The 16,531-nt window shown below is 39.3% G+C and overlaps 1 protein-coding gene across 3 annotated transcripts in view; it reads right to left on the bottom strand.

The window, feature by feature from the left end:
- Positions 1 to 11,032: 11,032 nt before the first annotated feature.
- LOC116823190 (transducin-like enhancer protein 1) overlaps positions 11,033 to 16,531 on the bottom strand; it is a 94,227-nt gene continuing 88,728 nt past the window's right edge. For all 3 annotated transcript variants that reach the window (XM_032777589.2, XM_075067299.1, XM_032777586.2), the window contains exon 20: positions 11,033 to 11,667. In XM_032777589.2, the coding sequence (XP_032633480.1) occupies positions 11,560 to 11,667 (108 nt within the window). In that variant the 3' untranslated portion in view covers positions 11,033 to 11,559. The remainder of the gene's footprint in view (positions 11,668 to 16,531) is intronic.

The following is a 16,531-nucleotide window of genomic DNA, read 5'->3' on the forward strand; positions in this document are numbered from 1 at the left end:
GCAATTATAGAAAAACAAACTCATCACCACTTTAGTTCATGCCTTTTCTGCAGAAGCCTGTATGCTACTCCCTGCTCCACTAAGGACCCAAAGGTTAGTTCAGTGGTTAGGGTGCTCATCTAGGACTTGAGAGACTAGGGATCAATTCCCTGTTCTATCACAAGCTTCCCAAGTAAGCTGGGGGACATGTCACCTAGGTCCAGTGTCTCAAAAATGTTTCTGTGTCTAACTCTGCTTGATATCAATAGTAACGGGGCCTAAGTTTGTCTGTGACTTACTTCTGAAACATAGAGCTAACAGCACACCTGAGAGATGTTGTGAGGATAAATATATTACAGAATGTGGGAAGTACTCGGAGGCTGAGTTTATAGTAGGCTCTTTGATGTGCAAACACAGAATGGAAGGATAATTCCTGCTTCACAGTGTGCTACTTATGACCCACCTGCCCCTCACTCCCCTTAAAGAGCACTCTGGGTGTGAGAGAGCCCTTTCCTCACACCCTGCCAAAGACTCTGGGCTGGAGACTACCAAGAGACAGTAACAGGTCTTCAGTCCTGCCTCATAATGCACTTCAGCATTGTCTTATCTCCTCATGGTAGGTGGAATAATAAAGCTTGACCTCATTAAAGACAATACAATTGTGCAGGTAGAACTTCTCACAATCTCATCAGCCAGGAGAATCCAATTTCTGGAAGTACCAATTGTACAGCAAAGGGCAATCAGATTGATCAAAGGTGTGTTATCTAGGGAGCAGGCCAGAAAACATTCACCCATTTGATGATTCAGCAATGCCTTATAGTTCAGTGGAACTATTAACATCTGCAATAACGTTTATAAACTCATTTCTGCCCCCTTTCCTACTACTAACTCTTGGTGCCATGTTTTCCTGCCACAGGATAGAAGTAATAGCTACAAAACGTCACTATGCAGGTAACCATTTAATGCTTAGGACAAAGAAGGCTGATCTACCCCTCCACTTTATTGTGCCTCATAATGTAAAAGCAAAGCATCACTCAATGAAATTCATGCCTAGCAAATAAAAGAAAATACATCAGATAGGGATGGTCATCTCAAACTTTACTAGGGATCAGAGTCAAATACTTTGTCTGGATTTTTCAAAAGACTTGATAATGTGGTATATGTAAGGAGAACAGTTAGAAGTGAATGTCGTTTAGGTGAGGCATTAAAAAGAGACCAGATGTGCTGTATGTAGTCATTAAAGATATCATGCTACGGTATATGCTTAGGCAGTTTGCAGCAGGAATATTGTATGTTTAATGTTCAGGAAGCACAGACATCAACTTGATTTGTAAAATCTCATCTGAAAGTCCTCTCTTCACCCTCTCACATACCCCCTACCTTGTGTGGAACTTAAATTTTCCTGCCTCTTAACACCCTTTGGGATTTGGAGCTGTGATTGTAGGTAGTCTTGGTACTGTATACCTGGAGTCAGGCATATTAAAACAAATGTAATGATATCTCACATATATATGTTGGGTAGGTACATTATAGGAACTATCAACATTTGGCCACAACTGAAGGCAGAACTGTAGACTTGGACCCATGGTCTGATTATGCATGGAAGATCCTTTGCTCCTATTCTGGTATTTTAAAAGAAAAAAATGCACAATATCTGATCGCTGCCCTGCATAGCTCCTGGTACAGTCACTTACTCATAGATGAAATTACTGCTATCTTTAATGAAGAAAGAAAACTCCTCAGCAAGAGTTTAGCGCTTCTAATCACTGTACATGGGCAAGCATTTGTATAATCATTTAGAGCCTATAAAAGGTGTCCATCTGACAGCCCTTCAGTGTGAAATCCTATTTATCCTCCCAATAGCAATATTATACACTGGCAGCAGTGCATGCTTTCCCACACTGCCCTGTCACCATGCTTCAACCCTAACTTCAAGGAATTACCTATAAGAGGATAATTTGGTTTCCATGGCCCAGTCAATTCTGTGACTGTCAGTAAAGGGGCTAATTGTGGTGGTTTGTGTGAGGTGGACACGTCTCCAACGGGGAATGAAACATTTATTTCACACGGGTCACTGGATAGCCATCAGATAACAATTGAGCCAGCAACCTACATAGATGTGAAAGACTTTATATCCCCTAGTACTTACCCTGGGACCTTCCAGCTCCCCTGATCAATAGGGCATTTCAGGTTTACATTATTATCCTAACAAAACAAAGCTTCTTCAGCAGTAGGTTTTGAAGTAGCTTTGTATAAAAGCAAGGCCATGAAGTCAACACAACATCTGGATGTATTTTAAGTACTCAAAATTAATGCTAAAATGTGCACAATACACAGTCCATCTACGCTGTGCTGTGAAGATGGCCTGAACACAAGATAGCATGTCTGGAAATAGGATATGAGGAGAAGGTTCATTGCATGTTGCGTTAGAAGAGAATGTGAAATGAATTTTAAAATGATCACCTAGATTTTGGTTGTAAACGTCTGTTGGAGAATTTCCTGGCAGAGATGAACTCCTCACTAATTAAAACTGGCAGTATTGCCTCCTGTGCCAGCCACCTCCACCCCCAACATAGGGAGAAGAGAGTGGGCTTTACTCTGCTACACTGATACGCCACTAGTGTATGGCCCATCAAATATCTAAGGCCATTGGTGTAAAACAGAGCAGCCCTGAGGCTGATTTTACTCTTGCCAAGGCTGGGCCAGTGCAGGGGATTATGAAATTCTGTTGGTTTGAGATTAGCTTGAGAAATTTCTTTTGAACATTTTCTTTAAGACATTTTGCATTTGATTTTTAAAAAATGCTGCTGAGATGCTGAAAGGTTGCTTCTGGACATTCCTATATATAGTTTTATCTGTAAGTGCCCTAACAACTCCTTTCCATCCTCCAAAAGTAAAAGAGAAAACCCTATCAGTAATATTTAAGCTTCCTCAGGCAGGTTGGCTACAAGCCTGGCTAGGATAATAATTTGTTCCCTCCTTCAACCACACATAATACAGTCTTTATTCAGAAAATAGCAAAGTCGTTTCACACCAAGCCAAAGGTCAGTTTTTGCTGTATTAATAGCTGCTCTGGGAGGGTCAGTGTCGTGCTAGCCTACATTTTTTCCAGGGCCTGGAGATGCAATTTCCTACAATCTGCAGGCAATTTCCCACCAATTTTCTTGGGGAGCTAATAGGCTGTGACAGGAGATGGAGCTAGCAAGCAGCAGGCGGCTACAGAAAAGACAAATTGCATCTCTGCCACCTAACTGGGCAATCTAAATGGACAGAGTTTATAGCTTTGTAGTGTTATTGGGCCCCATGCTAATAGCAAATCATTCAAGCTGCTATCTGAATTTCATATTTTTTTCCTTCTGAATTTGTTATCACCACATATCACTTTGTAGCACTTTTGCTGAAAACCACAGTTAAAAATGGATCACGTATGATTAGTAGTTTAACTGTCTTTTAAATAGCTTACTCGACATTGTTCGCTTTTAAAAGAGAGGAATGTACAGTTGCATTACTAAATGTGCAGTGATGTTTTCTCTTTATTTCCATACATGTCGGGGGTCTTTGCACAAGGCTTGTCTACAAAAACGGATCAATTTGTTGGCTAAATTCAAATATATTACATTAAGTAACAAACTAAGGACACAAAACAACAAAGCCCTTGAGGGCCTCACATTTTGGGTGTTTAAAAAAAAAAACAAAAAAACAACCACCCTTGTCTGAGACCTCATCTGAATATAAATTTTCATGAAACAAGACTCTAAAACAATAATCAAATGTTGCCAACACAATCTCTGAAGACCAAAATTACTTGAGAACTCTAATGTGAAACAGACCACTGTAGTTTCACTTCACCAATTTACTGACACACAACTAAACAAACTGAACTAAACAAAAAGTAAATATTTTAAATCACCACATTAAAATGATTTAGGGTATTAGTAACAATGGCAAAGATTTTTAAAAAAATTATCTTAATCTCTTTTTGAATACAGATAGGGATATTGGTATCTTTAAGCAGCAAAACCCAGACGAAAACAATTCACACTGAAGGACTCATTAAAAATTATCCTCAGCTACTTTTACTACTGTTTTTCCCATTTCAAGTATAGTGAAAATTGTGGGACCAGGGTAAATATTGTGAAAAAAAAGTTAACAGCACCTTATAAGTGAACAAGTTTCTAAATGATATTTTTGTTATTTAAAATAAACTTTAATACTCAGAAAATTATAGTCATTAGAAGTAGCAAGGTTAAAAAAAAATCCTCAACATGAATAAACTAGGTAGAATAAAAAAAATCTCATTTAAGTTAAGGCTGTCTGTTGGCAGAGAACATTAGTTTGTACTTAGTAGTGGGATTTATAAACTTTTACTATAAAATTCAGCCTTAAGGATTTTTTGAATCTCAGTAATGAAAAATACAAAGTTACTGTGAAAAAATGTTGAAATATTTGAACATCCATTCTGAAATCCTCAATTTTAAACCACTTGCCATTTCATATCTGAGTTTTTAATGAGCTATTTAAAAACACTGCAGGAGTAGGAAAATTATAAATACAGTATCAAGGCAATGACATGCACGTAACAACAAAATAGCAGATAAATGATAATGTTAATCAAAACTATTTAAAAGCAAGCTAATCATTGCTTAATTAGCTGGACTAGCAACATGCACTGGTATTGTAGCTACCATGATTGAATTGAGTTTAACAAATCAAAAATAATGCTGGATAAATGTATATGGACTTATATAGAGTGAAATACGTATTTCAAAACTCAATCATCTTCCAGATCACCCAACCGATGTCAGCAGCACACATATTCCACACTGTATTAAATTATTACACTCTCCTTTGATTAAGTTTACTTCACTGGAAGCGCTTTGTATAATGGGTTAGAACATCTCAGGAGAATCGACATGAACTCAAATGGATGCAGAGTGAGGCATGGTACTGCACTGGGTCACTGCATGGAAAGTGAAAGCACTCTGTCCCAGGAAGAAACAAGTGTCCTTTTACTTCCATATGAGCTTGACATAAGGAATTTGAATAATTTGACTCCAAAGTCCTGGAAATGTATGCTGTGTGCTAAGTTACTAACATTCTGAACAGAACTGGGTAGCTGAATCATCTGCATTGAAAACATTTTATTAAATGCCAGTGTTCTTCTAGAATTTGTCAATAAAATGGTGTATTTATTTTAAACCTAATTAAAATTCTTGGGTTGGACTGTAAAAAAAAAAATTATTAGGATTGTTCAGAAGAATAAAGGGGAGCTTGGGCGTTTTCCAAAATATCCTGATGCAGTTAACCACAAAATAAGAATTACTAGTTTATCATATTTGCATCCAATTTTTAAAGTAATGAAATTATCCACTGTGGATTGCTGCAAGGAAGTGGAACAAAGAGTGAGAAACAAACAGATGGATTTTATTTTAAACAAATTAGGCCCACTACCAAGGATGTAACAAATGATTTCTTAGTTTTCCATGATATATGTTAACTTCCCTTTGTGACCTTTTCAGTCTGCTCGTTAATTTTTTTCCTGCCATTAGATGATGTCCTTGAAGAAACATGAATGTTTATTATTTTCAGTTGCAAGCTACCATCTCCATTTTCTATGCTCATAACAGAGTGCCTCAAAAGGCTAAGCATAGCAGTATGTGTGATTACTTAATCTCCCAACTATTTGTGATCTTAATCTCCTACTCATTCCTGGCAGAATTCACAGATATAAAACATGTTCAGGAAATATAATGCCTTTGTTCTGTGGACACAGCAAAAAGGCAGCCCTCGACAAGCTATGTACAGTATCAGAATTTCATAGTACTGATTCCAGCATCTTGATCTGAATTAGTGTGGCCTTAACATGGGCAAAATTTACATAGAAAATTACAAAAAAGGATGAGCCTCTCTATCCAAAACTCGTAAGGGGTGAATATAGGTATCAGATCCTATCACCCACAAACTTAATAGATTGCCAGAATGCACCTCCATTTGTGCTCTTTGCTTTCAGAAGAGATCAGAGATGCACCACACCTATAGTTTATAATATTCTGTATAATGTTGAGAACTACCTTTTTTTCAAAAATGAAAGAATTGACTAAGTTACTATTACAGACCATCAAACTCATGTCTCACCATTTCTGGCTGGAAAAGTTCATCGCAGATTATTATTATTTTACATTTACCCCATAGAAACCACCAATTTTACAAGGCATGATTTAACTATATTGATTACCTGGGATTTGAAAAATACATTTTAAAAGTGTGGTTGTTCTTATATGTATGCAACAGTGACACTTCTCACTCCAGGCTTTTCCAAGGGCATTTTTCAAATCCTTTCTGCTTACCTCAGTGAGAAAAGAAAGATACTAGAGTTTATTCCTGTTAGTGCTGCAGATCCAACACACAAGTGGGAGAATAAACCAGATTCTTTTTTGGCCCACGCATCACCAACAGATCTGCTAACTAAGGTGCAATTCCAGAATCTGTATTGCTGCTGATCCATGAACCAGAAAGAACAGCTTGTTTTTCTTATTTTAGAAGGAGCCTGTGGTACCGGCAATTAGAAATATAAGAAAGCCATCTTCTTATTTGTAAACTCTTTGATAAGGACGTCACTGAGATAACAAACATGGAACCCCACAATGTCAATTTTAGAGTCACTTTTCAAAGCAGAATTGCACTTTTAACCCCTACCGAAGAAAATATAAATCCAGCTTTGTGAAGAACTACAGTCACACACACATTGTCTCAAGGAAAGTGTCTCTAACAATACTGGGTCCTCTGAACACAAACTGCTTCTCATTCATTTTTCTCATATCCTTTGTGTGTTTTCATTATGTTATGTTCATAATTTATAAAGTGGGCTTTTTAAAAGTATTTTTATTTTACATATGTATTTGGTTACACATTTGCAGAACCAAATTTGCCAACACAATAAATACAAACAAATGAAAGCAAAACACTGAACAAAATGTTGTGTTCAATATTTTTCCAGTCCTATTATTGGACTAGATCTGGAAGATATTTAGACGTTTGAATAACTTTACTCATGTGAGTAGTCTCATGGAGTTCAGTAGGACAACTGGGTAAAATTTGCAAAAGCATCTAAGTGACTTAGATGCTTTTGAAAATTTTACCCACTTACACAAATGATGTTACTAACCTAGTGAAGTGATTTCAATGACAGCCCATTGTTTGTATATAAATGTGTATGTTAGATTGCATGATAAGCAGAGAATCAGTTTTGACATTTATACCATGGCAAAATGTAATTTTACCATTTTAAATGTCTACGCACTTAATATTCCATTTGCTACACATACTTCTTGAAAATAAGAGCTCTTGAAATATTAAAGCCTCTTAAAAGAATCCATCACAAGTATTCAGACATATTCCTGGTCCTTTATTGAGAGCTGGAGGCTTTTGGGTTGATGTGGGGAAAGTTCTTTACTTTGAATGATATAAATAGGATTTTATATAAATAGGATACATTACTGGGAAATATATCAGTCATATTGTAATTCATAATGTAAACAGACAAAATAGATGTGTGAACTACTACAATGACTTTGTTCAGATGACTTGATATTTCCACAAATCTTTTCTCCAACAGTCTTTGTTTGCATTGAGAACCAATATATAATTTATAAGCCTTCCCTGCTTCTGTCTGACATTAAAGTGCTCTTGTGTGCTGTTTAGGCAATACAAAGTACTGAAGGCCACACAGCAAGTCAAGGTAGATATTTCCAGAAAGGAGCTAAAAAGGAGACTCCTTTATAACTGAAGGGCAAGAAAAAAAAAGAAAGACGAGGTGAGTGAGGTCATATTTATCTGTTGGTGAAAGAGACAAGCTTTTGTGCTCTACAAAGTTCTTCTTTAGGTCTGGAAAAGGTAATCAGTGTCACAGCTAAATACAAGAAGGAACAGATTGCTAAGCATAAGGCGTTAAACACATGTTGGAAGAAACCTAGCTGTGATACTCCAATTACTTTCTCAGACCTGAAGAAGAGCTCCGTAGAGCTCAAAGGCTTGTCTCTTTCGGCAACAGAAGTTTGTCCAATAAAAGATATTATGTCACCCACCTTGTCTCTCATATCCTGGGTCCAACATAAGAACAGACATACTGGGTCAGACCAAAGATCCATCTAGCCCAGTAGCCTGTCTTCCGAAGGTGACCAATGCCAGGTGCCTCAGAGGAAATGAACAGAACAGGTAATCATCAAGTGATCCATCCTCTGTCACCCATTCCCAGTGTCTGGCAAACAGAGGCTAGCGACACCATCCTTGCCCAAAATAGCTACAATAATACTGCAAACAAGATGATAAATATTTTAAACCACTTTTCAGTTATTGCTAGAAAATCCGGAATGCTCATGTCTCTGTGTGCGTCTTTCAGTGCCATTTCTGTTACTGCAGGAGCACACAACAAAGGAAGAATTTGGGCTTGTTTCTCTCCCCAATGCACATCCCTACTCCACCATTTTACAAAAAGTTACAGGTTCTACAGCTGCTGACTCTTGTTGCAAAAAAGTGTTCCAAGATTTTATTGAGTGAGGGAGCATCTCATTATGAAAAAAAAAAATTGGAAACATTTATGAAGTTGATGTGTCCTTTGCAGCGTTTCATGGGAAAAACTTGACAGCTTGAGAGTCATGTTGAAATATAGTTGTAAAACTTACAAAAATGTCCAGAAAAGTGAAATGAATGAGGCCAAAGGGCAAGAATACAGATTCAATATTAGGGCCCTGATTCGTCAACTTGTGTGTGAGAGGACTGTTGCACCCACAATGAACCCCACTGGACTTCGGTGGGGATAGTGGTAGACACAGCAGTCTCCCGAAACACACTGAAAAATGGCTGGATCAGAACCTGAAATAGACTTGATCAGGGATCTAATTGTTCTCATTCGGGAAACTGGATTTAAAAGTTCCTCGAATCATCTATATAGCATAAGCTTATCTTTACAAATAATATTCCAACTCTGTGGGTGCACAGCCTAACCACACAAATCATGGGTTGTTAGTGAATTGCCATTGGATTAAATATTATTCATAAAGGGGGAGGGGACATGGGGGACCATCTTAGGGGTAATTATTTTTTTCTATCACTCTTGGGGTTTTTTTTTAATGCAAATTGGCATTTGAAAAGATTACAAGGAGCATCCCAGACTATCAAAAACAAGCATTTCAGTTCTCTTTCCTGGAAAATACGCATGAAATAAAAAAAATATAAAAGGAAACTTTTTAAATAAAGTAAACATATTAAAATGTTAGCCCTATTTGTCCATCTAGAATTAGTCTCCTTGGAAACAATAAAAAGAGCACGTCAGCTAAGATAAAGATCTCTCATGTCCAAAACTTTAGCCGATGAGGTGTGTTTTGGGATCTGCAATTTCTGGTTAGCAAAGTAAGATACAGAGAGTAGACTCTCAATAACTCTAAAATTTTTGAATTTTAAAATAGTAGAGGTATTTTTAAAAAAGAGTAACTTTTAGTAAGCTTGTATTTTTTTTCCAATTCTTCTTTTTTAAAATGATTTAATATTTTTAAAAATTGATTGTGCAGTTATACCAAACACAATGCTCCTAGATGGTCAAAACCAGAGTGCTTCAGCCTCACACCTCACAATGCACCAAAGGGGCATGAAAATTCGAAACAGCACTAGGCACATGTATGGATATGTATAGATAAAGCATCAATTTTAAATGGCAACAAAACTAGACCATCAAGAATGGTTAACGTTTTACATTCAAAATGCAAAGTTATATATTACTGTCATTACAATTCCACAGTGCTATGAAATGGTTTCAGCAGAATGGTTACATAAATTGAAAAGAAAACTAATGTCTCTGAAGGCATTGGAAACCAGAGAGGAAATTTTCTCCCACATGGTACACACTGCAGCCAGCTAATGAATCTCTCAACCACAGCCTTTTCTTCTTGGTAACTTGTCTTTTTTTGTAAGAGCAGATGTGGGCCACTTCATAAAACATCAGGAAGAAAATCAGAGAGGGTAGTTCCTTGCAAATAAACCTTAGTTTATCTGCCATATGTATAACTTCTCTCCTGTTCCTCTGTACACTCCATATATAACATACTTATTCAGCTTATTATATAGGATCAAGGTACATATGTGACCCTCCGTAGCATAGTATCTGAGCTTATCATGCAAACATTAGACAAAATCCTATTAATTAGGACTATCATAACCGAATAGAAGATGTAGTTTTCCAACATATACACAACTTAAATGCAACAGAAGTAGTAGTTCTCACAAACTCTCTTCCCAGCTCTATCTTTAAAGTACATAATGCCAAGTCAGATAATTCTGGGGCTTCTAGCTTTGGTAACTGGCATCAAAGCATAGTTCTTCAAAACTACCATAAGAGTGGCCCAGTCAATGGCAGGGGTATGATCCAATTTAACTCAAGGAGCCCTCACTAAGATTTCACAGAGCCTTAGATATACAGAATGACCAGAAGTTGCCAGGCCACATCACTTCCTCAAAGAGAAAATAGACTCTGAAGTGGTATAATTTGTCCAATAACATTTATTCACTTTAATCTCCCTTTAATACACTAGAGATTTGATGTATTAATTTAAAATGTAGTTCTGGGTGAACTTGATTAATTAGGTGTGTGAGAAAAGTTACCTCTTACTTATATGCTTTGGAATGAACTCAATGAGTTACAATGGAGGCACAAATATGTATATTACATCTGCCAAATCACATATATATTGGACATATGAGAAAAATAATTAAATGCACATCTTTATGAATTGTTCTTCAATTTTTATATTGGCACTAATTAATCAGTTACAAAATTTTTTTTTTCAGTTTTCTGTAGCACGAAACAGTTCCTACTGAATTTTATAAACTGGTATGTGAAACTACTGTTTTCAGGTATGATACTGAACTTTAGGGATGGTTAGTAAAGAAAGTAAAGGACATTGTTCTCAAACTTTACATAGTTTTTGCATTTTCCTACAAAAGGTACTTGTATCCCAAAAAAGTCTTTCAACAGATCACTTAATAAGTGAGAGCAAAAAAGACTGTTGGTACTAAAGCCTTTACTGTAATAAACCAAATATATTTACAAATTTATACAAACGTTTGACCTTCAACAAAAATACAAAAACATATCACAAGATGCAAAACCAGAAAACGAGTTCATCTGAGACACCACCGCTCTACACAGGACAGAATGCAAGTTGAACTGCAAAGAAAAGAAAGGTAATCCCACATATTCAGGCAATGAGAAAGATCTGCATGAGGTCACAAAGAAAGAAAGAAAAATAAAAGGCTTCAACATTCATCAGCAAACTCAGTTTTTTTAAATCCTCCAGACCTAGGCTACATCTGTCCATCTTCCCTCCGTGTTTCATTTGGTCCAGGTAGCTGATACCTAGTTGCTGGATGTTGCCTTCTATTTTATTTTGTATACTTGGAGTTGTTTCATGTCAAGGTCTGGAAATTGATATTTTCTTCCTTTTTTAAAAAGGTAAAACCTCTCTACTTCTACAAATTAAGAACATTTGGCCCAGTTCAACTCTATAAGTTATGTCCCCATCACATTTTTCAGTAGATGACTTCATAGACTGTAGCTTTCTTGTCTCCAGAGCCAGTGACTATATATTTATCATCCACAGAGATGTCACAACTAAGCACTGATGAGGATTCTTTGGACTAGATGTGGGGGGAAAAAAAAATAGTAATTGTTACTAATTTGTTCAGTAACTGCTGTTCAAGATGTATTGCACTTGTCCATCCACTTCAGAGGGTGTGTGTGTGTGTGCGCGCACGTGCGCCCAGTGAACCACAGATTTTTCCTTTAGCTATACCCTTTGGGGAGGCGAATGCACCATCAGCCACCTCATGCTGCTGCATGATGGTGTAAAGAACAGAGCCACCCCAGACCTTCTGTTCCTTCTAACCAGATGGACTCCGATAGAGGGGACGGCGGGTGCATCATGAAATGGACGGCGGGTGCATCATGGAATGGACATGTGCAACACATCTCAAAGAACAACAGTTACAGAACAAGTTAGTAACCGTTTTTTAATTCTTCAAGTGACTGCACATGTCCATTCCACTTCAGGTGATGCACAAGTAGTACGATCCAAAGGTGGGTTTTGGAGTCTACCTGAACAAGGATTGAAGAACTACTTGTCCAAAAGTAACAGGATGACGAGTAGTAAAGGTACACTGATGACCAAATTGCTCTACAAATGTCTGTTATAGGTACATGAGCCAAAAAAGCTGCCTGAGATCTTGCAGCGTGCGCTATCAACCTGTTTGGAGGGAGTACATAGGCAACATAATAGCACACATGTATGCAAGGTGAAATCCTCTGAGGTCCTTACATTTGACTGTAACTGACACAAACAGCTGGGACAATGATCTATAAAACCTAATTCTGTCCAAGTACTCTTCTAACATCCAAGGTATGAAACCTCTCCTCATTCTTAGGAGAACAGGGCTTAGGAAAGAAAGTCAGCAAATTTATGGACTGATTAAAGTACTGGAATTCCACCTCAGTCAGGAATTTCAAAATGTGGGCACAAGTATACCTTGTCCTCATAAAAAACTGAGTAAGGAGGGCCAGCTACCAGAACTCATAACTCCATCTCTCTTCTAATGAAGGTAGTAGCTAGCAAAAAACACTGCTTTTATAGACAGAGGGGTAAACAGCAGATAGCCATTGGTTCAAAGGGGAGACCCATCAACCTTGTTATCACCAGATTTCGGTCCCAGGGAGGAATGGAATCCATGACATGGGGGTATAGCCTGTCCAGACCTTTTAAGACTCTGACTGTTACAGGATTAGAAAACTCTGAGTGGCCTGCAATTGATGGGTGGAGAATGGAGGTAGCTGTCAGGTGAACTCTGATGTAAGTAATCAATAGGCCTTCTTGTTCAGATGGAACAAACAGTCCAAAATGTTGGATAATGGCCATGACTGCAAAAACACCTTTCTGCTTTGATCAGAAGGAGTACCATTTCCTCTTCAACAGGGAAGCACATCTAGTAAATGGCTTCCTGCTATTCATGAGACCATAATACTCCATCTCTATGGAGCATCCAGGCAGTACGATGAAGAGTGACCATGCTGGGATGTAGCAGGCAACCGTAGTCCTGGGAAATCAAGCTGGGTTCTGTAGACAGTGTCAAAGGCTCAGCAGACTGGAGAACTAACGCTGGCTAGGCCAACTTGGTGTTATGTGGACCATACAAACATGATCCTTCTTGGGCTTGAGAAATAGCAGAATAGGAGGAAGGCATCCAACAGTTTGTCTTTCCAAGAAAGTAGGAAAGCATCTGTCAGCAATTCTTGACTGTGACCAGAAGTGCTAACACTTTGTGAGTAGTTAACAGGTCTATGTGAGGGACCTGGTTTGAAAAATGGACCACTCATGATCTATGCTGAACAAACTGCTCAGGCAATCTTCCAAGCTTCTCTGAAGACCAGGAAGGTGACAGGTTTTAAGACGAATTGCAAAACTCCCAAAGATGTATAGCCTCTTGACAGAGATTGTCTGACTGGACCTTCTCTGTCTGTTCATGTAGAACATCACTGCAGTGTTGTCCATGAGGACTTGTTGAGTGTTCAACCTGATGTGAGGGAGAAAAGCCCAACAGCCCAGATGAATAGCCCTGAACTCCCACATGTTTATGTGGAGAGCTAAATCTTGAAGAGATCTCAGATCCTGAGTTTGTAGGTTTCCCAGGTGAGCTCCCCAACCTAGAGAAGAGGTACATGTAATCAAAAATTCAGTGTGGGTAAAGAAGAGATGAAGGAAACTTCCACAAACACATTGGCTGGATCCATCCACTAGACCAAGGAAGCTGTCACTCATGCCAAAATATCCAATGGGTAATGAGCCAGGAAGTACACTGACCTTAACCAGCTCTGAAACTTTTGCAGACGAATTCTTGCATGCCAAACCACATATGTGCAGGAGGCCACGTGGTCCAGTAATCTGAGGCAGTATCTTACTGTTGTAGGTGGATGGTCTTTGGGATCTATGGAAATGGTTAACATTGTCTGGAATCAGACTTGAGGTAGGAACGCCTGGGCTACTGGAGCATTCAGGATTGTTTTATACATTGTATTCTCTGAACTGGAAAGAAGATTGACTTGTCTTCATTGTTCAACATAACCAGAACACTGAAGACGGATCGAATCCTGGATAGACCGACTTCCACTTGTAGCATGGATTGATCCTGTACCAGCAGTCACCCAGGTTAGGAAACACTTGGACTCCTACTATCCTTAAGAATGCAGCTACTCCTGCCATGCATTTTATAAATATACAGACTAAGGGCAACAGACAGGCAGAAGGGTAAGATTGCAAAATGATAATGTGTATTGTTGACTAGAAATCTTAGGAATCTTCTGTAGTTTTATGGGACGGCCACAGGAAAATGGGTATCTTTCAAGTCGAGGACGGCATACCAGTCACCGAGATCCAGGGAGGGGATAATGGAGGCTAGGGTTATCATGCAAAACCTTACTTCTTTAATGTTTTACAAGTCCAAGATGGGTCTGAGACCTCCTTTTGCCTCCAGAATCAAGAAATAACGTGAATAGAAACCTCAATAAAGAGGGGAACCTCTTCTATAGCTCCCAAATGGAGATGAGACTGCACTTGTCAAAGGAGGATATCCTTGTGAGAGTGTTCTCTGAAGAGAAGTAGGGAAGGAAGTTGGGTGGGTGGAGTGGAAATAAACAGCAATTTCATGGTACCTAGGACTCCCTGATCTGTAGTAACATGGGACCAAGGATATAGGAACCAGGATAACACGTTAGTAAAAATATGGGAGGATATTGCAGATTCCTTGGTGTTGGCTGCTCAATCTACCCCATCTAAGGATGCTTGTAGAGTGGTCTGAGAATATGGTCACATAGGGAGAAGTCATATCTGGCCAATAAGGCTTGTTGGCTAAAAATATGAAATTGTAGCCCAGATGTGGAATAAATTTTCCTATCAGAAAGGTCTAATTTCTTCATGTCTTTGTCCTGAGGTGTAGAAGATGGTCAATGCTGACACACACACATTCACCTCCAAGATAACGAAGGAACCTGGCAAAGGACGGGTATAAAGACATTCATAGCCCTAAGAAGGGACATGGCACCCGCCGTCAGTTCTCTTAGCTGTGAAAGGCAGAGGATAGCATTTGCCACAAGGATTTTGCAGCTGTTGTTGACAGGCAGAGCCACTCTAGAAGGCCCTGCTGAACCCATAATGCTGAACTCAAAAGCCTGCGGGAACTCTCCTGGAACCACTTCAGCAGGAATATCAAAAGAGGTAGCTACTCTCTTTTAAAAGTTCTCGATAAGTCCTGATGTCATCCCAGACAGGTGAGGAATCCTGGGGGACGACAGTCTTGTCAGATGAGAGGAGGAAAAATACAGAGAAGGCCAAGGCTAATGCTCCTGTGATGCAGTGGGTCAATGTTTGGAAGCATGAGTCTGGTCTTGAAAGTCTTCTTGGTACGGACCTTGTGATATGTCATCTGCTAGAAGATCTACAAGGCTAGGAAACCAGGGAGGATCTGGAAGTGGGAGGCATGCCCCACAGGTTCCAGTATGGCATAGGACCCCAGCCACAACTGCTCCAAAGATCCACGTCTCTGCACTTGTGATAAGTACGAGGAACGGAATTCCTACAATGGAGGTGAGCATTGTCATCTAACCCAGGAGTGAGGGACATAGGAATCTACCTCACAATCCAAGGAGGATCCTGATTCGCATGACCATGGTTGTACTGTGCTAAGCAGCGCCAGAGCCTGGGGGTCTCTCTCCAGAGATATCGGAACTGGGGACAACATGCTGTTTACCTCTGGATGGAATTGAGCAAGAAAGCGCTGGACACTCCAAAGAGCTAGCCCCAAACAGTATCAAGGGATGAACTTGTCTCTGAGGTAGGTCCATAGCCAGGGCCTTTCACTGGTACCAGCTAGCTTATCTCCTGGATAATCAGAGAATCTGGCACCATGAGACAGAGTAGATCCTGTGTTGCCACATAGGTCTCCACTGTCATCAGTACCAAGAGATTTTCCTGGTGCTATTATTTTTGCACTGAAAGAGTCAGCACTGTAGCAGAGGTCCTTCTCAATGGCACAGGCATGGATGCCAGAGTTGATAATCCTTGATGAGAAGAGGTTGGTAACAGGGAGCATCTCTTCCCAGAGGATACCCTATCCTGTCCTCCAGATTGTTTACTGATGGATGTTCCCAGGGACCTCAGTCTTTGAATGATCCAAGACTCGGCTCCTCTGATGAATGGTCTGGTCTTCCATGCTTCTTTCTCGGCGCTAGAAAAGGGGATTGGTGCTGACCTTCAGAAGCAGTGTCCCAAGGGACAATCTTCACCAATGCTAAAGTACTTGATGCCCTCCTTGACAGGAAGGTACAGAAGGTGGATGCAGAGCAGCCTCCAGGAGGATATGGCAGTCTCGCCTATCTGTCTTTTTTTGTCTGGGGTTTGAAATCCCTGCCAATCTGGCAGGGATTTTGAAAATGACCCACAATGAGGCACTTCGGGCA

Source organism: Chelonoidis abingdonii, chromosome 6, assembly GCF_003597395.2.
Source record: "Chelonoidis abingdonii isolate Lonesome George chromosome 6, CheloAbing_2.0, whole genome shotgun sequence".
Lineage (NCBI taxonomy): Eukaryota > Metazoa > Chordata > Testudines > Testudinidae > Chelonoidis > Chelonoidis abingdonii.